Below are 21,043 nucleotides of genomic sequence, written 5' to 3' on the forward strand. Positions count from 1 at the left end.
GAATACATGTGAATACCAGACTGCTGTAGAAACACAGCCAGCATCTCCCTCAGCAGAATACATGTTAATACCAGACTGCTGTAGAAACACAGCCAGCATCTCCCTCAGCAGAATACATGTTAATACCAGACTGCTGTAGAAACACAGCCAGCATCTCCCTCAGCAGAATACATGTTAATACCAGACTGCTGTAGAAACACAGCGAGCATCTCCCTCAGCAGAATACATGTGAATACCAGACTGCTGTAGAAACACAGCCAGCATCTCCCTCAGCAGAATACATGTTAATACCAGACTGCTCTAGAAACACAGCCAGCATCTCCCTCAGCAGAATACATGTTAATACCAGACTGCTGTAGAAACACAGCCAGCATCTCCCTCAGCAGAATACATGTTAATACCAGACTGCTGTAGAAACACAGCCAGCATCTCCCTCAGCAGAATACATGTTAATACCAGACTGCTGTAGAAACACAGCCAGCATCTCCCTCAGCAGAATACATGTTAATACCAGACTGCTGTAGAAACACAGCGAGCATCTCCCTCAGCAGAATACATGTGAATACCAGACTGCTGTAGAAACACAGCCAGCATCTCCCTCAGCAGAATACATGTTAATACCAGACTGCTGTAGAAACACAGCGAGCATCTCCCTCAGCAGAATACATGTGAATACCAGACTGCTGTAGAAACACAGCCAGCATCTCCCTCAGCAGAATACATGTTAATACCAGACTGCTGTAGAAACACAGCCAGCATCTCCCTCAGCAGAATACATGTTAATACCAGACTGCTGTAGAAACACAGCGAGCATCTCCCTCAGCAGAATACATGTTAATACCAGACTGCTGTAGAAACACAGCCAGCATCTCCCTCAGCAGAATACATGTTAATACCAGACTGCTGTAGAAACACAGCCAGCATCTCCCTCAGCAGAATACATGTTAATACCAGACTGCTGTAGAAACACAGCCAGCATCTCCCTCAGCAGAATACATGTTAATACCAGACTGCTGTAGAAACACAGCCAGCATCTCCCTCAGCAGAATACATGTTAATACCAGACTGCTGTAGAAACACAGCCAGCATCTCCCTCAGCAGAATACATGTTAATACCAGACTGCTGTAGAAACACAGCCAGCATCTCCCTCAGCAGAATACATGTTAATACCAGACTGCTGTAGAAACACAGCCAGCATCTCCCTCAGCAGAATACATGTTAATACCAGACTGCTGTAGAAACACAGCGAGCATCTCCCTCAGCAGAATACATGTTAATACCAGACTGCTGTAGAAACACAGCCAGCATCTCCCTCAGCAGAATACATGTTAATACCAGACTGCTGTAGAAACACAGCCAGCATCTCCCTCAGCAGAATACATGTTAATACCAGACTGCTGTAGAAACACAGCCAGCATCTCCCTCAGCAGAATACATGTTAATACCAGACTGCTGTAGAAACACAGCCAGTTTGAAGGTGTTCTATCTGTTCTCATTCATCATGCATGTTCCTGGAGGACTTAATAGAAGTAACGTATTATCAAAAACAAACCTCAAATCATTCAACTTGACGCATCAGTGTTCTATCACTTGCACAACTTACACCATTAGCTTATGTGATCCCCTGTGAGGCGAGGCCAGGCAGCTCTTTGCATTAATGAGAGTGTTGTTATGTGGGTTGAATGAAATCTGAACTGTCATGCACTTTGTATGCACCATGTAGGTCTCACATGTGCTGTGTAGCAGGAAGCATGTGTAACAGCAATAGCAATTAAACACAAATATCATACAAGATTAAAGAAAGATCTTGGTTTGCATGCCTTACCGTCCGGTCGTCTGTTATACACTTGCACTTCCTAGGTCATTTCAGCAGGAAGTGACATTGTCATGACCACTCGAACACCCTCTTTCAGCAGGAAGTAATATTTCTTACTTGTCACCCATAAACACTGCTGAGATGAAATGACATAGACAGTGCCACAGATTACCTGAAAGTAAGGAATACAAAGGGGGAGCTTTCTTTAACCTATATGGTACCAGACTAGATTTAGACAGTGAAATCTACAAACATCATGTTAACATGCAGCATGCAGGACGCATGGTCTTGTTATTGTTGAGATGCTGTATCTTTAAAACTGATTGCACATGGTTACAGTATCGTCTCACTCACCAGCAAGTCAGTGCGTGCAGACAGCCGCGCCACACCCTCTCCTCTCCATACATTACAATGTTATTTAATCTTGTACAGCTCAAACTAAATACATATGATTGTATTGCATTCTAGAGGACCACAGGGCTGATCGGTACTGACTCCACAATGCTGGGAATGTTCTGGACATGGAAAGGCTTTGTGACAGATCACAGAGCCAGCACTGGCTGCAGCAGGGCTGCACTGAAGTGAATTATCAGTTAGAGTCAAAAGCAATTACCTGGACATGTAACCAGCTGCCACACACTGTATTGTGTTCCTCTACTGATTTCTATATATACATACATACAGCAGGTATTAGGAATATGTAACTGGAATATGTATTTATCCTTTTCATATCATTAAATATTTAAAAAATGACTATAAAAAGGCATGCAACATGTAACTATGCATTTGAGAGAGAGAGAGAGAGAGGAGAGAGAGGAGAGAGAGAGAGAGGAGGAGAAAGGAGAGAGAGAGGAGAGAGAGTAGGAAAAAGGAGAGAGAGAGGGAGGGAGGAGAGAGAGAGGAGATAGAGAGGGAGGAGAGAGAGAGAGAGAGAGAGAGAGAGAGGAGAGAGAGAGAGAGGGAGGGAGCAGGGTAGCAGTAGGGAGCTTGCTCCTTGTATTCCTAGCACAGTCTTTGCACTGTAATGCGCGTTACTAGTATCTGATGGGCATCAAAGACTGTCAGACTTCTCTAGACTCAACAATAAGTAAAGAGAAAGTGGAAACCTCTAACAGAAAAGAATAAGACGTTTGCTACAAAAAGCAGGTAAGAAAGAAAGAAAGAAAGAAAGAAAGAAAGAAAGAAAGAAAGAAAGAAAGAAAACAAACCTGGATGAAATATTAAAAGCAGACGGCAAGGTAAGTAAGAGTGAGTTTCTTTTTCATTATTGTGTAACTTGAGAGGGAGGGACCAGCGGCGGTCTGTTCTCTTTGTGTCGAAACCAAGGCTTTAAACACATACTAGCTCACTGGATACAGTTGAGACTCTTTTCATTATGTAGGAAAGTGATTAGGCTTTAATACTGGCAACATGCTCTTTCAGGCTATTATTCTTAACTACTTCTCATAACGTGGTATCTTGAAAACTTAGTAAAAGAACATTATATATATATATATATATATATATATATATATATATATATATATATATATATATATATACACACTAAATACAACTTATATAACTCAGGTCCTGTTAGTGTTTCATTCAGCTATTGCCCATTTTCTCAATATGTGCTTTCAGTAATTTGGATTAATGTTGCTGGACCATTTAAGATTTCCTTGCTTTTTATATCTTTCTGTCTTGTTAATGCATTGATTTATCATTCGAATCAGAATCTCCATACGGTATGTTTTCAATTCTATCGATTTTAAAGACAACAAGATGCACAACAATCAAGTCATTAAAATGACACTGACTTGTATGTCAACTCATATATTATTATTATTATTATTATTACAAGCTGAAATTATATGAAATGATTCCAAATTGGTATTACAAAGTGAGAGTGTGTTTTGATCACTTCTGTACTTGGCTGGATGCAAGCTGTTGATCGATCTTGAGGCAGAATGGAACATATATTTATATAGTAGCTTTCACCAGGAGGGAGGCTGAGAGCACATGAGCTCGTTTAACACTGGTGCCCCGGCTCCAGCATCCCACATTGTCAAACCGAGTCCCAGCCAGCCCCCCTAACATACTGTCCTTGAACTGGAAGCTCATCTCACATTGAAAGGGTTGGTCGCTTTGTCGCCTGCTATGCACCTCACTTTCTCCTCAAACTCAGGAAGACTTTGTGTTAACCCTGTGTCTGTGTGTGTGGACAGGAGTAATTCATGAAACAATCTGAGTCCTTCTCAAAAAGCTTGTGGCGCTGCTCTGATCCTGCCCACTGATATCAGGCTCATTGGGGATTAATCTGTCCTGGCATGAGGCAGGGCTGCCAGTCAAAGAGGGGAGGGGGCTGGAATACTGCCTGGAGGCTACCAAGAGACAAGGAAAAGCCTGGCTCCAAAACTGGGCTGAGACACAGGACTAATTTATTAGCTGTTATGATTTACTTTATTCAGGCGTTAGTTCTGTGCTGGTGGTGTTTGTGAGTGTTGGTGTCTGAGTCAGTGAGTCAGGCTGCTTGTTGCAAAATCACATTTAAGATTCCCATTGTAGGGCCATTAGACTCGCTGCAGCTTTTACAATTCTATTTTCAAAATTCCATTCATTTCATGAGACCACGACTCGACTCATACTAAACCTGGGAATGGCTAACATTGCTGTTAAAACTTCAGCTGTACAATTGTAAGGAGAGTAGTGATTCCCCTAATACAAAGATTCATGGCAAGGAGTAAATGGCATTCAACCCATTACAAGCACGCCCTTGTGTGTCCTGGGCAGGCTCTCCACCCCAAACCTGTCTCTCCACACCATCAAGCAGGCTCTCCACCCCAAACCTGTCTCTCCACACCATCAAGCAGGCTCTCCACCCCAAACCTGTCTCTCCACACCATCAAGCTGGCTCTCCACCCCAAACCTGTGTCTCCACACCATCAAGCAGGCTCTCCACCCCATCAAGCAGGCTCTCCACTCCAAACCTGTCTCTCCACCCCATCAAGCAGGCTCTCCACCCCAAACCTGTCTCTACACACCATTAAGCAGGCTCTCCACCCCAAACTTGTCTCTCCACACCATCAAGCAGGCTCTCCACCCCAAACCTGTCTCTCCACACCATCAAGCAGACTCTCCACCCCAAACCTGTCTCTCCACACCATCAAGCAGGCTCTCCACCCCAAACCTGTCTCTCCACACCATCAAGCAGGCTCTCCACCCCAAACCTGTCTCTCCACACCATCAAGCAGGCTCTCCACCCCATAAAGCAGGCTCTCCACCCCAAACCTGTCTCTCCAGCACATCATCAATTGGCTCTGAAGTCCTCATCTAATGTTGCTAATGTGAATAAAACTGCCAGATGGGCTTTGTTGACTGGGGTTTGAATACAAATCTAAAAAGGCCATGTCCTTGGCTTGAGCAAACAGTTACCTGTGCTTCTGTAATCAAAGCTTTACTCAGCTGCACAGAACTTAATCATCCAAGAGAACGGATTCATTTTTGCACTCTGATTAGTTTTCTGTTGCTAAGTATTATGAATATTTATATGTATGTATTTATTTATTTATGTGCTTGTGTAAAGGGACCCTGGCAGCTGCCACTAGATTTACAATTAATTTATTAAGTGCCTCCTGGTGGTGATGAGAAAGACTGCAGTCACTCTAGTAATAGCAGTAGTACAGTAGTACCTAGCCAGCACTGCAGTAATACAAATAATAATAATACTAATGGAATTTCTTGAAAAAAAAACCTTGTATCGTTTTTAAATGAAGAAAACTCATAATTCAACAAATTAGAAGATGAAGTGTTCAGTGGTGCAGACTCCAGTAAAACTCTGCCTGTAAACTGTCTTGTTCCTGATGCCTGGACCAGTACTTGAGTAAACAGGATGAAGGATGTCATTGTGCAGCACCAGTGAACCAGCCTGGGTTGCAGCACCTCTGGTTTATTGGGTGTATCCAGGGATAGGGGGCTGGTACAACGCAGGATGGTTCCGCGGTGTTGTATCCCAGCGAGGTGCAGGTTAATCAGATCAGCCTCTTAGAGCTGGAAGCACCAGAGTGAGTCTTTGCTGAGAAGGAATGCAGCATGTTTCACAAGTCTGCTAAATAAACAAGTCTGGACCCAGCAGTCAAAGGGAAAGCAGGATGCTGCAGGGAGGGGGTTGTGCATGAGCCTGTGTAACACAAGAGATATACAGCGCAATGCTGGTTGGCTTTTTGTTTAAGCGTTATGAAATGCTAAAACACACCTGTGCAAGCCTAGAGAATAGAGTACAGCAGTTTGCTATGGTAGCCACACCTAAGCATGGATACCTTTGCTAATAACAATTTAACGCAGAATATTTGCTTTAAATATTTGCAGTTTCACACACATTTACTGCTCCTTACAATGATTAACCATTCTTGTACCATGCTTTACCACAGTTCCCAGTTAGCATGCTTTACTACACTCTTGTATGCTTTTACCACAGTGTAGAGCTTCTTCTCTATACAGTGGCGTATTACTCAGCACAGTAGCATCATGACTGAAATGGGTACCCATGGGATAATAACTGCTGGATGAGAAAGTAAAAGAATAGGTTTTCCATCAGGCTGCCCAGGTTTACTGTGAGTGTTGACCTAGCGGTTAATAAGTGAGCACAGTGTCAACAGGACCGCCTGCCTCCCTCCTCTGTTTCCACACAGCTGGAGGCTGCGATAGCCCGGCAACCAGCCGCCTGCATCTGTGCAAACACCGCGCCGCACTGAGAGCAAACCTGAAATGCATTCAAGTCTTTCATATGAGTGGGGCTCTTTATTTATCAGGCAGCTCACTTTGTGGCACTGATACTGCTGGAGAGGCAGCTGCCTGGTTCATACAGGACTCAGTGGCACTGATACTGCTGGAGAGGCAGCTGCCTGGTCCATACAGGACTCAGTGACACTGATACTGCTGGAGAGGCAGCTGCCTGGTTCATACAGGACTCAGTGGCACTGATACTGCTGGAGAGGCAGCTGTCTGATTCATACAGGACTCAGTGGCACTGATACTGCTGGAGAGGCAGCTGCCTGGTTCATACAGGACTCAGTGACACTGATACTGCTGGAGAGGCAGCTGTCTGATTCATACAGGACTCAGTGGCACTGATACTGCTGGAGAGGCAGCTGTCTGGTTCATACAGGACTCAGTGGCACTGATACTGCTGGAGAGGCAGCTGTCTGGTTCATACAGGACTCAGTGGCACTGATACTGCTGGAGAGGCAGCTGTCTGGTTCATACAGGACTCAGTGGCACTGATACTGCTGGAGAGGCAGCTGCCTGGTTCATACAGGACTCAGTGGCACTGATACTGCTGGAGAGGCAGCTGCTTGGTTCATACAGGACTCAGTGGCACTGATACTGCTAGAGAGGCAGCTGCCTGGTTCATACAGGACTCAGTGACACTGATACTGCTGGAGAGGCAGCTGTCTGGTTCATACAGGACTCAGTGGCACTGATACTGCTGGAGAGGCAGCTGCCTGGTTCATACAGGACTCAGTGACACTGATACTGCTGGAGAGGCAGCTGCCTGGTTCATACAGGACTCAGTGGCACTGATACTGCTGGAGAGGCAGCTGCCTGGTTCATACAGGACTCAGTGACACTGATACTGCTGGGGAGGCAGCTGCCTGGTTCATACAGGACTCAGTGGCACTGATACTGCTGGAGAGGCAGCTGCCTGGTTCATACAGGACTCAGTGACACTGTGACAGTGAGCTGCTTGGGTTCCTGCAGGATGCTGGAGAAGCAGAAGATGGCTGTGAAAGGAGTCAGAGGACAGAGTTACTTTGCAGTAGCACTGCAGACTATCTAGACTAGAAGGTAGGTTTTCACAGGAACAACTGCAGGAGAGTTTTTGAAAAGGGATCGGGGTGTTATGTAGGACAATATAAAGTTCATGTAAAATGTTTATAGCTGACTGCAACGTATGCCCAATGCTTTCCCTCATCTCCACTCTCCCGCTGTAGCGTATGCCCAATGCTTTCCCTCATCTCCACTCTCCCGCTGTAGCGTATGCCCATGTTTTCCCTCATTTCCACTCTCCTGCTGTAGGGTCTCTCTCTCTCTCGCTGGGTGAGGATGCCAGGACTGCTGAACCGCTCCTCCTGGGCTCCTCTGCTGCTCAAAGCCTCCTGTGTGAAGTCCTGTGCCAATGGCTACTTCCTGGGCCTCAATGCCCACCTCACCTACACCAACCCCGACAGCGAGCCCGTGGAAGGTAAGGAGCTGCTAGATGCCCTTGAGAGCACTGTGTAACAGCCTTGTGTCTGAAGGCTCTGTATCCCTGTGTGTCTGAAGGCTCTGTATCCCTGTGTGTCTGAAGGCTCTGTATCCCTATGTGTCTGAAGGCTCTGTATACCTGTGTGTCTGAAGGCTCTGTATCCGTGTGTCTGAAGGCTCTGTGTCCTGCATATCTGAAGGCTCTGTCCCTGTGTGTCCTGTGATCCTGTGTATCTGACAGCTCTGTGCCATGTCCCGTGTCCCTGCGTATCTGACTTCTCTGTGTCCCTGTGTGCAGGTGTGTTCGTGTACCCCCTGCAGGAGAGGGAGGTGGTGGTCGGGTTCGAGGCCATGACCGCGGGGAGGGTGCTCAGTGTTCAGATCCAGAGCCGAGCCAGGCCTGAAGACTGCTCTCTGGACTGCTGCGGGAGCTCCAGCATGGAGCTGCAGTGCACGAACGGTGAGCATCGGAGCTCACAAACTGTCCTTCTCTTGCTCCATGACTAGCTCAGAGCTTTTAGTCAAACCCCACACACAATAGGATTCTTTAGAAATGAACCTTTTGACCTGAATATCTGTCTGGTATTAAAATTACTGAGGGCAGGGAATTAGTAAAGGGTCCTTACACAGTAAAGAACAGCATGTGTGCATTTTACATTTTACCCTCAACATGGCAATGCACACATTCCCAGGCTGCGAAGAGGATATGAACAGTGTTCTTGTGCTTTTAGGACACCTGATTCTGGATGAAGACACGGAGCGAACCACTTTCATCATTGGCATTGGGGTGATCAGCCCCCTGGATATTGTGACAGTGATCATCAGCACCACCCAGGAGCTCCCCACGCTGGAGAATGGCGCAATCCACCTGCTGTTCCCTTCAGTGTTCACTCCCATAGTGACAGGCGAGACAGTGCAGACCAAGAGCGAGTCAGGGGGGAGTTGTGATGAGAACGGGTATGCAGATCAATATGAGCTTTGTTATATGAACATGTATTTGTTGTGCTGTTTTACTGTTTTTACTCTCTCTCTCTCTCTCGTTGTGTGCCCACCAGCTGTTTCAGAGCGGTGCCTGGGAAACAGGACAAACCGTCTGACTCTGCCCAGCTGTGTGCCCACACTATCTTCACAGGACAGGCAACGAATCCACAGCCCTACGAGATGAACTTCGAGCTGCTCGTCAGAGGGGCCTGTCTACTGGCCGGTAGGTCACTATGACACAGACAGAGAGGTGCTGGATAGGAGGAGAGGAGAGAAGAGAAGAGAGAGGGGTGCTGAATAACACAGGGAAGGGAGAGAAGAGAACAGAGACAGAGAGGGGTGCTGGATAACACAGGGAGAGAAAAGAGAGAGGAGGCACTGGATAACACAGGATGAGGAAGATGAGAGGAGAGAAGAGAATAGAGAGGGGTGCTGTATAACATAATGAGAGAAGAGAGGGAGAGAGAGTGGAGGACAGAGAGAAAAACAGACTGAGCTGCTGAATAACACAGGGAGAGAGAGTAAGAAGAGAGAGAGAAACAGATATACACAAATAGAGTAGAGACATAGAGAGAGACACTCAGAGAGTGAGAGACACATAGCGAGTGAGATATACAGAGTGAGAGTTACAGAGTGAGAGACACACAGAGAGTGACACATACAGAGTGAGAGATAGTGAGAGACACAGAGAGTGAGAGACACACAGAGTGTGAGAGATACACAGACTCATAGCAGATGACACTATAGAAGGTAGTCTGCTTGACATCTGCAATGTCTTTACCAAGCCATTAGACTCTTGATCTTGCATATCTTTTACTCAAGTCTCTGAAGCAGTAAATACTGTTTAAAGAACCGCACATTAGATTCACGAAGCCAGAAAACAATCAATCTAATTATCCCTGGAAAACCCCCTCCTCCCAACCCCGCTCCCCCCACAGTCACCCCTCTTGTGTGATTGTTCACAATCTTTTACAATAAAATATTCACTTAAGGGAAGGGGAGCCTAAAAGGCAAGGCAATCAATAGTCTGAGTCAGTGTAATAAAGTGATTTACCACAGGACACGATTCGCACCGACAGTCGTCTTTGTGAAATATGTCGGTGGGCTGGATTGCTTCAGTGCAGATTTGGAACGCTTCCAAATTCTGTTAGAGGGATGAGGAAGTGGTGAACTACAGTATTTAATCAGGATCAATTGGGCTCCTGGGGGAGGGAGGAAACCTTTCAGTGCTCTTGTTTTAATCAGACGGATTGGAGGAGCTGCTACTCTTTAGCACTCTGGCAGGGAAGACTGTGGACTATCCAAGTGAACGTGAATAACTGAACAGTTTGGTTATGTTGTGCTAGTGGTTAAAGTGTCCTTGGGGAAAGACACATGGTTGATTTCTGAGCCGATACCATGTTGAGTAGACCTGCATCAGTCATGCCTGAGCCTCACAGAGGGTCGCTGTTGTTTCAGGGTTGGAGAGCCCCACTCACGCCCTGAGAGCCGACGGGGACCCCAGTGCCAAGTCCGCCTCCGCCACCTACATCACACTGGCTGAAGAGCATCCCTACAACTGCAACCTGGAGATCATCCTGCACCTGAGCGGTGAGGCCACCGGGGGCGCTGTCTGGGGAGGGGAGGGAGAGGAGGAGGGGCTTCCAGTCAGGGTCTGAATCTGTGGTTCATTATTCTTTCTCCAGTGTTTCTTGGTCTAATGGACCCCAAGCACTTACTTTAATACTTGCCAGTAATACTTGGGCATAGATAAAGGGCAGTGTTAATCGTAGGGAAAACAAAACCAACGAGAGACAATGCAGACAGTACAAAGAGCACAGATCTGTGTGAAAACTGTAGATCTAGCTGTGTATTCCTAATTCAATAGCTTGTGTTCTCGCCCTGTACTGGTGGTGCTGTGCTGCTGCTCAGAGCCTCATACCCCCCATGTGCTGCTGGAAGAGGGGCGGCTCACCTTCCAGGAGTACGAACAGCACATCCGCGGCCGGAGAGACTTCATTCACTGCAGCAGGAAGGAGGCCGAGTCGGACAAGAGGGTGAGCGGGAGAGGGGCCAGAGAGAGGGGGGGAGCATCGAGGGGAGGGTCCCAGGGGAGCCGAGTGGAGGGCCAGGGAGAGCTGAGGGGAGGGGCCAGGGAGATTAAGGGTAGGGGCCAGGGAGAGCCGTGGGGAGAGTCGAGGGGAGGTGTCAAGGGGGGGCCCGAAAGCACTAGCATTAATTTAAATTTCACAGAGCACTAATATTGCTGTGTATGCATTACCCACACCTATAGTATGCATTTGTTCTATGCACAAACTGCTACAGCTACAGCTACAGCTTTGATCTGTTTATGCCACGGCATGCTACAGCACACATTTTAAAAGGATTTACTGCAGGTTTCTTTATTGGAAGGAACCAAGAACAGGTTTTTCAAGTCAGGAGAAAAATCCCAAGGCCGGGTTTAAGCAGGACTTTTGGAAGAACACAAAGGCTCTTAGCACTGAGGAAAGTCTTAAGAGAGCAGGAGATGTGGATTCTTTGTTGCTTGTTTTTGGTTTAACCACTTCACTCGTTCTCTCAGCTGGAGCTCGTGCGGAAGCGCTTCCACAAGGACATCCTGTTGAACCCGGTCCTGATGCTGAACTTCTGCCCAGACCTGCGTGGAGCCCCCGGCGACCTCCACAGGGTCACGCGGGAGCTGGTGTTCCTCATCGACCGGAGCGGCAGCATGAGCGGAGCCAACATCCACAAGATCAAGGTACCCAAGCCAGACCTCCCATTACCACTAATCCTAACCCTAACCCAACATCTACAAGATCAAGGTACCCGAGCCAGATCTCCCACTACCACTAACCCTAACCCAGCATCCACAAGATCAAGGTACCCGAGCCAGACCTCCCATTACCACTAATCCTAACCCTGACCCAACATCTACAAGATCAAGGTACCCAAGCCAGACCTCCCATTACCACTAATCCTAACCCTAACCCAACATCTACAAGATCAAGGTACCTGAGCCAGACCTCCCATTACCACTAACCCTAACCCAACATCTACAAGATCAAGGTACCCGAGCCAGATCTCCCACTACCACTAACCCTAACCCAGCATCCACAAGATCAAGGTACCCGAGCCAGACCTCCCACTCCCACTCCCACTACCACTACCACTGCAGACTTAATGGGCCTCAGCCTATGAAGTCAGTCCCAAAGTCTCTGAGCTGGACAGGTGTCCTCTCTTCCTCTCTCCTGACAGGAGGCGATGATCCTGGCTATCAAGAGCCTGCCCCCCGGGACCCTGCTGAACATCGTGGGCTTCGGATCCACCATCAAGACCCTCTTCTCCGCCAGCAGGGTCTGCAGTGAGGTGAGAGATCTGCAGTGTGCATGGGGACTTAGCCAGGACTCCATGGGTATCACCCTGCTCCTCTTGACTGAGAGAGTGGCCATGCAGTAGATTCATCCAGGACTCCATGGGTATCACCCTGCTCCTCTTCACTGAGAGAGTGTCCATGCAGCAGATTCAGCCAGAACTCCATGGGTATCACCCTGCTCCTTTTCACTGAGAGAGTGTCCATGCAGCAGATTCAGCCAGGACTCCATGGGTATCACCCTGCTCCTCTTCACTGAGAGAATGTCCATGCAGTAGATTCAGCCAGGACTCCATGGGTATCACCCTGCTCCTCCTCACTGAGAGAATGTCCATGCAGTAGATTCAGCCAGGACTCCATGGGTATCATCCTGCTCCTCCACTGAGAGAGTGTCCATGCAGCAGATCAAGGCACGTTGTACAGCCCCATAGCACCATACTGAATGTTTCACATAGGGATCATTGTACTGCTACTGTATGGATGAAGTCCTGCCAGTCCTGTTCTCTGGAGCATAAATGGATAGCTGAAATGCAGGCGTGCCTCCCAGCAATGTTCCCTCTAATTTCTTTTTGTACTGAGCGGACTACAAACTTCTCTGAGCACTACTTTTCTGTCAATGGGCAGCTTAGTTGAAAACTAAATAAGTGACGTCATAGTTAATATAAACTGCCCTACCAAACAATGATCACCAACAAACGTGATTGTCAGCAAATGCAACAAATAAACTCGAAAATATCAGCAAGAACAAGGCACTATAAATGTTCAAGATTTTAAATAAGGTTTTAACATCGTCCGACCACACCTTCCATCCTTTCAACGCCTTCCTATGAATTACCAAACAAAACCGCACTCACACACAGTATTACCTACAATCAAAGAGAAACGCAGGAAGCACACACCCATGCACTTATCAAAGAGAAACGCAGGAAGCACACCCCCATGCACTTATCAAAAAGTCCACGTACTACTATGACCAAACTTTTCTGCATTTGTATTTTTTTTTTTTAAATGGTGGTGTAAAGATGTTGCCATCTCTTTGAGTTTTAAGATAGTGAGGTCACATCTGTTGTAGGGATTTATGTTTCTATGTACTAAAAAAAATATACAATTTATTCCCATTTTTATAAAAAATACCGCCTACCTTTTCTTCTTTCCTTTGTGTTCGTTGTGGTAACTTAACATGCAGTCCAAATGAATAATAATAATACTAATACTAATAATAATAATAATAATAATAATAATGATTTGCAAGAGCCGTCTTCTCATCAGTGTTAAGTTTTACATGTCGAGAGATCAGTGGGTGGGCACTGCATGTCTTAAAACACACTCGATTGGCTATTGCTAGGTAGCTCTTTGTTTCTCTTAACCAATAGGATTTCCTTGATGTCCAAACTGATATATGCAAAGCAGGTGATTGATAACTCCCTGGCGGTGCAGCATTTATATCCAGAAAAAAATATATATTTTTAGAGTCCTAAAGCTAGAGGAGTGCTGTGTGTTACATTTTATGAAGTCAGCATGTGCGGTGCTGCACTGCCTGATATTATTCGTGCGTGGCCCCGCGAGTGTTCGCAGCTTAGAGGGAACATTGCCTCCCAGGTATCCCATTACAATAAGAGTTCTTATGCCTGAGTGAAACCCTGTCTCTCCGGGTGCCTGGACCCTGTAGCATGAAGGACACAGCTGTGTTCTCTCTCTCTGGAAGAAGCAGCAGGTTTGGTTCGGACACACTAGAGCAAGGTGGGGGCTGTTTAATATGCTAGAGAACACACATTTCCTTGAAGCCATCAACAGCAGCATCAGTGATGCTCAGTGTGTGTTTGGTGTTACCAGGACGCCCTCTCCTTGGCCTGCGAGTACCTTCAGAAGATGAGAGCTGACATGGGGGGCACCAACATACTGGGGGCTCTGAGCTGGGTGTTCCAGCAGCCAGTGCACCGGGGATACCCGCGGCAACTCTTCATCCTCACCGACGGCAAGGCCAGCAATGCAGGCAAGGTGATCGAGCTGGTGAGGAGGCACGCCAGCACTGCCAGGTAGCCACAGAATCATTCACTCATCTTTCCACCCTGCAGGGACGTTTCTACCTGGTTTAATGCTTCTGCACGCAATATTGATTGAGAAAGGTTTTGATAAATCTGCACAAACTAGGCTAGGAGTGCAATAAAGGAATATATTAAGGGCCAGACGTTAGCCTGGGTGCTGACATGTTACATGTTTTTCCGTTTCTAGCTCTGATGACAGTGCGGGATGTTGCTTCTAAATTCTTATTTCAGAAAGGTCCCACACAGCAATCACACTAAGTGTTTTTTCCTAAAGTCACAGTTAAACCGCTCACTGCGCTACAACTCCCCAGGGTACAACAGCAAACCTTTCAAGCTAATTTAATTTCCCCTGCATCTGTATTCTAGTGCTGGTAGCTCAGCGACAGCATTAAGGAATAGCTGAATGCCTTCCTGCTGGTGTTTTTAAATGTCTCCTCAGCTTCAGTACAATACTGTTGTCACTGCGGCTCCTCTTGTTGTACAGTCACACTCTTCTCTATCGTATCACGACTCCTCCGCCTCTCTCCTCAGGTGCTTCAGTATAGGGCTGGGTCCTCATGTCTGCCCTCGGCTTCTGAGGGGCGTGTCCAGGGTGACAGGTGGGACAGCAGAGTTCCTCAGCGATGGTGAGAGGGTGCAGCCCAAGGTGAGAACACACACACACTGCCCTCTAGTGCAGTGGAATAGACATTGCGAGGGGGTCCTGAAATAAAACGCTTTGGGGCTGATTCTGGTTCACTGATTGAGACTCCACTGGAAACCTGCTGTTCCTGCTCTCTACCTCAGCTCATCAAATCTCTTAAGAAAGCATTGGAACCAGCCCTCAGCGACGTGCGGATAGACTGGTACGTGCCAGACAATGTGGAGGCCCTGCTCTCGCCCAATGAGATTGCTCCTTTGTACCCGGGGGACCGCCTCATTGGTTACTGCACTGTTTACGACGTTTCTGCCTTTCGGAGCAAGAAGGCTGGTGTGAGTACAAAGTAAAGAGGGGTTAGGGGTATTTTAGAAAGAACATTGAGATTTCATTTGTATAGATGGCAACTCCAGAGCCAGACTGTATGCATACATTTCTTCATAGAAGTTTGGGTTAGGATTATGCGTAACTGTTTTTTAACATCCCCTATTATAGACTGATCTCTTACTCAAGGAAGTTCATATACTAGTCTCTATTATCAATACTCTTGCCTCTCCTCTCACTGTCAGCAGTCGAAGGCGCGGGGCTCAAAGGGGCAGGCACGGGGCTCGGTCAGCTCCGTGTCCCAGGATGACCTGTCCACCCCCTCGGCTGGAGAGCTCTGCCGCCCCCCTGAGCGCATTGACATCGAGGAGGCCCTGTGTGAGATCTCCCGCGAGATTTCATCTGAGTTCTCCTGCGCCAGCACGGCAGACACAGGTATTTATAGAACCACATTCAAGCTCCAGGAGGAATTTGCTTTACTTTGGGTTTCAGTCTCCCTTAGTAAGGTGAACCACACTTTGTTCTCTGGGTTTCTGCCATAAGAATGGAAGAGATGTCACGGCACTAATCCCTAACCAGCTTGTACTGGAGACGCCTCTGTTAAAGTCTACGTCAAATGAGTTCATTATGAACCCCCGAATTCAGCTGTGTGTCAGTTCATGAGATTGCACAGGGAATGGAAGCATTGCTTGGTTTCTGTATCCAGTGTCCGTTGCAGGTGGAGAGCTGGATTTCTCGAGTGACATTCGCAGACGGATCCTGCAGTCCTCTTATGTCCAGGAGCAGTACATCCTGACGCGGTGCTCAGTCAGCAGCGAGTCGCCCAGCTCTCGCGAGATCACCATGGAGACGGGCTCGCTGCCACAGGGTCTGGAGAAGGTGTCCCAGCAAGGCCCAAGGAGCCTGTCACGCTGGGAGTCACCATGGAAACCACCACAGCAAACCGAGGCAGGAGGAGTGAAACCTGAGGTATAAGAATGCCTCTCTCTAGGGTTAATACAGTAAAAGCAATGCCCAGAACCAGGCTGAGAGCAGCAGACACACACAGAATGAATTGAATGAACTTCCCCGCTCCAATGGCAGGCACAGACCCTCTGCTCTTGTCTGGTTCAGTGAGAGTTCCTGCTCCAATGGCAGGCACAGACCCTCTGCTCTTGTCTGGTTCAGTGAGACCCCCTGCTCTTGTCTGTTGCAGGTGACCATGGCGTCGGGCAGCTCGGAGGAGGCTCAGCGGAAGCAGAGGTCCCTGGCCCGCTCTGCCCTGTCCAGCCGCAGCTTCTCCTCCCCGCAGGGAGAGCTGGACATGCACCGGCTGAGACGCGCACTGGAGAAGGTGTCCTTCGACCAGGTTATGGGCGGGAGGCTGGAGGAGAGCGATGGGGCGACGCACTCCATGCCACGCAAGAGCCTGACCGGCTCCAGTGAGTACTGGCTTCTGAACGGCCTCTAATGCCAATGAAGATGTTTTTTTATTGCATTATGTTATTGTATTCTTCTGCAATCCAAATCTACAACGCTACAAAAATGAAGAGACTGCAAGTGACCTGTGTGTTACACATTCTCTTTCAGCATGCACATTCGTCTTAGCACCTGTCTTGGGGTTCTCACTCTGCTTGTGCTGGAATCTCCTTCTTGCAGATTCACTTTTCAGCACAGATTTGAAGAGACCTTTACTGTACGCCCTATAAAACACATCTCATCGGAGACCTGCAGCACGTGGCCAAACGCATCGCTGTTCTGCTTCTTACCATTTCATTTTTACAAGGGCAAATTTTAGCCTGTCCACAACAGCCTCCATTTTGTTGTTTGCATGGTGTCCTGGGCTTGACTAGTTTTTGAATGATGTTCCTCCTCTCACACACAGACAGCCTGCTGTTCCCTGCCTCCCCTCTAGACTGGGACTCCTTCACCGACCCTGAGTATCTCTTCTCTGCCCTGCCCCCCGAGGAGGCAGCCCCGCCTGGGACTGACGCCCCCACGATGCACTGCCGCTCCCTCATTCACGGCCTGATTGGTGGGGAGCCTGTGTCCTGGGAGGCGACAGCCAGTCTGGTGTCTCTGTTTGCTCCCAGGGCGGCGAGCAACCGGGGGGATGTCTGGGATGAGATGGGGCACCAACTGACCGCGCGCTCCGTCATCCGAGACTTCGAGATCATGGCAGAGAAAGAGGTGGAAATCGAGCATGGTGAGAATGCAGAACTGCAGAGATTAAACCAGCCAACCAAGTCAAGTTAAGAAAAGCATTGCCCCTTTCAGGATTGCCTACTGGAGATCCAAACACTTGGAGCAATTGAGTTTCAGATGCTTGTGTTTTCGAGCTATAACCATGCAAAGTGATGTTGGGAACGTGACGGTCTGTGCCGCTGCAGTTCAAATGTTTTCTGTCTTCTTCCCAGGGCCTGCCAAGAGGAACCGTCTGAAAGCCATTCAGACCAGCAAAGGCTGCAACACCATCTCCATGTACACCACCTTCACAGCGGTGGACTCCAGCACACAGGAGGGACTGCCTGCCTCGGTGGAAGTGCGCAATGCAGGTACTGCACTCACGCATTTCTTATTACAAACAGGCCTGTCAGCTTTCCCAGTCTATCTGCCAGTCGGGAGGTTTCGAACGCTCTTCATTCCCGTTGCAGGAGTGCGGTTCGGTCCTCGCAGGGGTTCTCGTTCAGGGAGCCGCCGTCAGAGAGCGTACTCCGTGGGTCTGGGGCGCCGGCCGTCCAGCCGGGACTCTGAGGAGCTGGACGATGCCTTCGCACCCACAGGTACCCGTCCCCGTACCCATCCCCGTACCCATCCCTTCCCCTCCCCCTCCCTCTCTTTGTAATGTTTTTTTTATTGTTTGTTCTCTCTTCCCCAGAGAGAGATGACACTCCAGCCTCTCCCTGCAGCACGATCTCCTGGGACAGCAGTGAGTGCCTCTCATCACCATCGACACGCTCATGAAAAGATTACTCACAAGAAACCTTGTGTCAGGGAAACAAGGACACTTTGCAAGAAAGCCTTCAGTCACTGACTATCCCATAGGGGTGCTTCCTCAAAGCAAATACAGACCTTTAAAAGAAGGGAGTGCAGCATAACATGCAAAAGAAATTCAGAAATATAGCCCAATATATAAGCCAGTAATAACCTTACTTTAAGAAATATTCTAATATCCACATAACCAGACCTATTTTGTTGCCAAACGAGAGAGACAGAGACAGAGAGTGAGAACAGTCCAGCAGCGAGTAATGCAAACAAGACCAATATATACAATAGTTCTTATACTAACCCTAACGCTAACGCTCTTCTCTCCCTGGTTGAAAGGTGAGGGTTAACGCTCTTCTCTCCCGGGTTGAAGGGTGAGGGTTAACGCTCTTCTCTCCCGGGTTGAAGGGTGAGGGTTAACGCTCTTCTCTCCCGGGTTGAAGGGTGAGGGTTAACGCTCTTCTCTCCCGGGTTGAAGGGTGAGGGTTAACGCTCTTCTCTCCCGTGTTGAAGGGTGAAGGTTAACGCTCTTCTCTCCAGTGTTGAAGGGTGAGGGTTAACTCTCTTCTCTCCCGGGTTGAAGGGTGAGGGTTAACGCTCTTCTCTCCAGTGTTGAAGGGTGAGGGTTAACGCTCTTCTCTCCCGGGTTGAAGGGTGAGGGTTAACGCTCTTCTCTCCAGTGTTGAAGGGTGAGGGTTAACGCTCTTCTCTCCCGTGTTGAAGGTCTCGGGGGCAGCTGGTACCCAGGCAGTCCCTCCGCCATGTCTGTGCGATCGCAGCCCTCGGTGGAGAGCAAGACTGTAGAGAGCTTCTTTGGGTCCAGGTGGGGAACGCCTCTTCAGTTACAGATTGTATTTTTTATTGGATAATGGCACTCAGTTCCTGGAAGCTAATTGGTCGTAAGTCAGGCCTTATTGCTTTGTAATGGCGCTTACAATTCTAAACTGAATAAGAATATAATTTTTAAAACAATGGCCACCAAAAAAAGCAGGAGTTTGCACTTTAAATATACATTTTGATTCAATAAAATATTTTATAACTTAACAATTTTCTTTCTGTCTTCCAAACAATTGACCCCTATTATCCCGTCTGTGTGTCCAGGTTCAGCCTGTCCAGGTTTCGGGGCTCCAGTTCTTCAGGAAAGCCACCACCCCTCAAACCGCAGTGTGTCTCAGCTGAGATGGAGGAGTCTCCTGAGACAGAGACCACAGACTACCTCTCTCTGGTAAGACCGGCTTCCACGTTCCTTCTCCGCAAGCACCCTGCTTGCGGAGATTCGTGGTTCATCAGGAACATGGAAGAGCTGTGAACTTGATAGCTGCTAGAGATTCCTCTGTGCAATATGGAAGTGCTAACCCCAACTCTCATCTCTCTCTAGGTGCGTCTCCAGCTGGCGTCGGGGGCGTTCCTCTTGAATGATCTCTACTCCGAGAAGGTCCAGATACCCCTGGAGCGTCTGAAGAGAGCATCTCCCTTCACCAGCCACCGCTCCAGCCTCAGCCCCCCATCCTGCTGCACCTCCCCACGGGCAGCAGCAGGCAGCACCCCCAAACCCACACTTTCCCAGCAGGAGCCTGGGAGCCTTAAAACCAACAACCGCAGAACCACCGGGGGTCCCTTTACTGAAGGGGACACCATCACCCTCCTTGACCCTGCACTGACCTCGGCTCCAGATTTCAGCGGAGTGCTGCAGCAGGCAGACAGCGGGCGCGGCTCCGAGACAGACGTGTGCGAGGGCTCCCCTGTCCAATCAGAGGCAGGCGTGGCGCCCTTCGACCTCTCCAGCGAGCAGCAGGCAGAGAGGGACCTGGAGGGCTCAAGCTGGGCGACGGCAGTGGCTCTGGCCTGGCTGGAGCACCGCTGCGCCGGCTTCTTCGTGGAGTGGGAGCTGGTCGCCGCCAAGGCCGACTCCTGGCTGCGCGCCCAGCAGCTGCCCGAGGGCATGGACCAGGCTGGCCTGAAGGGGGCAGCACGCCAGCTGTTCCTGCTGCTGCGCCACTGGGACGAGAACATCAAGCTCAACATTCTGTGCTACAACCCCAACAACATGTGAAACCAGCCCGCCCACTGCAAGGAAGATGAAGTGGTGTAAAGGTTACAACAGTCTCCTTACTGGCCCAAGACACCAGCCCATGTGAAATGAGTTCTGCTGGCCTCATTCGGTCTCAGAAATAAACCAAAAGAATAATAATCAAATATATAGGAGGCAGCACTTCAGTGAATCCTCGATGATCCAGTTGCACAGTGTTTGTGAATAGCTTGGAGATCCGATGTGGATGAAAGACACTACATACATGCAAAATGACAAACTATATACAAACCTCTCTCTGTAACAACCTCCACGGCCACTGATTCCAGTCTACTACAGGTAATCCTTGCATTGCAGGTCGATCCTGGCCCGCTATGTCTACGATTGCAATGCTGTGCTCAGTGATGCCTTAACAATCACCAAAAAGAAAATGATTCTATGAGACTGCAGGATGATCCCATGACGTGCATATTACATATAGTTTAAACATGCTCTTCATATATTGTAATGTTAGCTTATGTACAGCAACTTGCCAATTGCCCCATTAAAATTGTTTGTTTTAAAATGTTAATCTGCTTGTCTACTTGAATTGAATTTTTGAAAGTGCATTTCTAACAGTAAATACAGCAGCACACATAGAGCATCTAATAAAAGTACATGTCAGCTGCTTGC

At 48.3% G+C, this 21,043-nt stretch overlaps 1 protein-coding gene across 2 annotated transcripts; it reads left to right on the plus strand.

Moving 5' to 3' along the window:
- The first annotated feature begins 2,757 nt into the window (after positions 1-2,757).
- vwa5b2 (von Willebrand factor A domain containing 5B2) lies at positions 2,758-20,942 on the plus strand. Of its 2 annotated transcripts, none has more exons than XM_034029131.3 (22): positions 2,758-3,055; positions 7,875-8,040; positions 8,341-8,502; positions 8,774-8,999; positions 9,098-9,246; positions 10,482-10,613; positions 10,935-11,059; positions 11,584-11,760; positions 12,258-12,368; positions 14,206-14,408; positions 14,949-15,063; positions 15,204-15,389; positions 15,624-15,813; positions 16,097-16,347; positions 16,574-16,799; positions 17,243-17,563; positions 17,775-17,912; positions 18,012-18,140; positions 18,236-18,286; positions 19,066-19,165; positions 19,444-19,567; positions 19,721-20,942. In XM_034029131.3, the coding sequence occupies exons 2-22, from the start codon at positions 7,902-7,904 to the stop codon at positions 20,393-20,395; spliced, it is 3,930 nt and encodes a 1,309-aa protein (XP_033885022.3). In that variant the 5' UTR covers positions 2,758-3,055; positions 7,875-7,901; the 3' UTR covers positions 20,396-20,942. The 2 variants fall into 2 exon arrangements, with proteins under 2 accessions (XP_033885022.3, XP_058890209.1); XM_059034226.1 differs by having other exon boundaries at positions 15,627-15,813.
- The last annotated feature ends 101 nt before the right edge of the window (positions 20,943-21,043 follow it).

Source organism: Acipenser ruthenus, chromosome 12, assembly GCF_902713425.1.
Source record: "Acipenser ruthenus chromosome 12, fAciRut3.2 maternal haplotype, whole genome shotgun sequence".
Lineage (NCBI taxonomy): Eukaryota > Metazoa > Chordata > Actinopteri > Acipenseriformes > Acipenseridae > Acipenser > Acipenser ruthenus.

Excerpts from the sequence above, each read along its gene's own strand:
- vwa5b2 (XM_034029131.3), top strand. The coding sequence starts at position 7,902 with ATGCCAGGACTGCTGAACCGCTCCTCCTGGGCTCCTCTGCTGCTCAAA. Across the intron at positions 11,761-12,257 it reads CCAACATCCACAAGATCAAG|GAGGCGATGATCCTGGCTAT; the intron begins GTACCCAAGCCA and ends CTCTCCTGACAG. Across the intron at positions 14,409-14,948 it reads AGGCACGCCAGCACTGCCAG|GTGCTTCAGTATAGGGCTGG; the intron begins GTAGCCACAGAA and ends CTCTCTCCTCAG.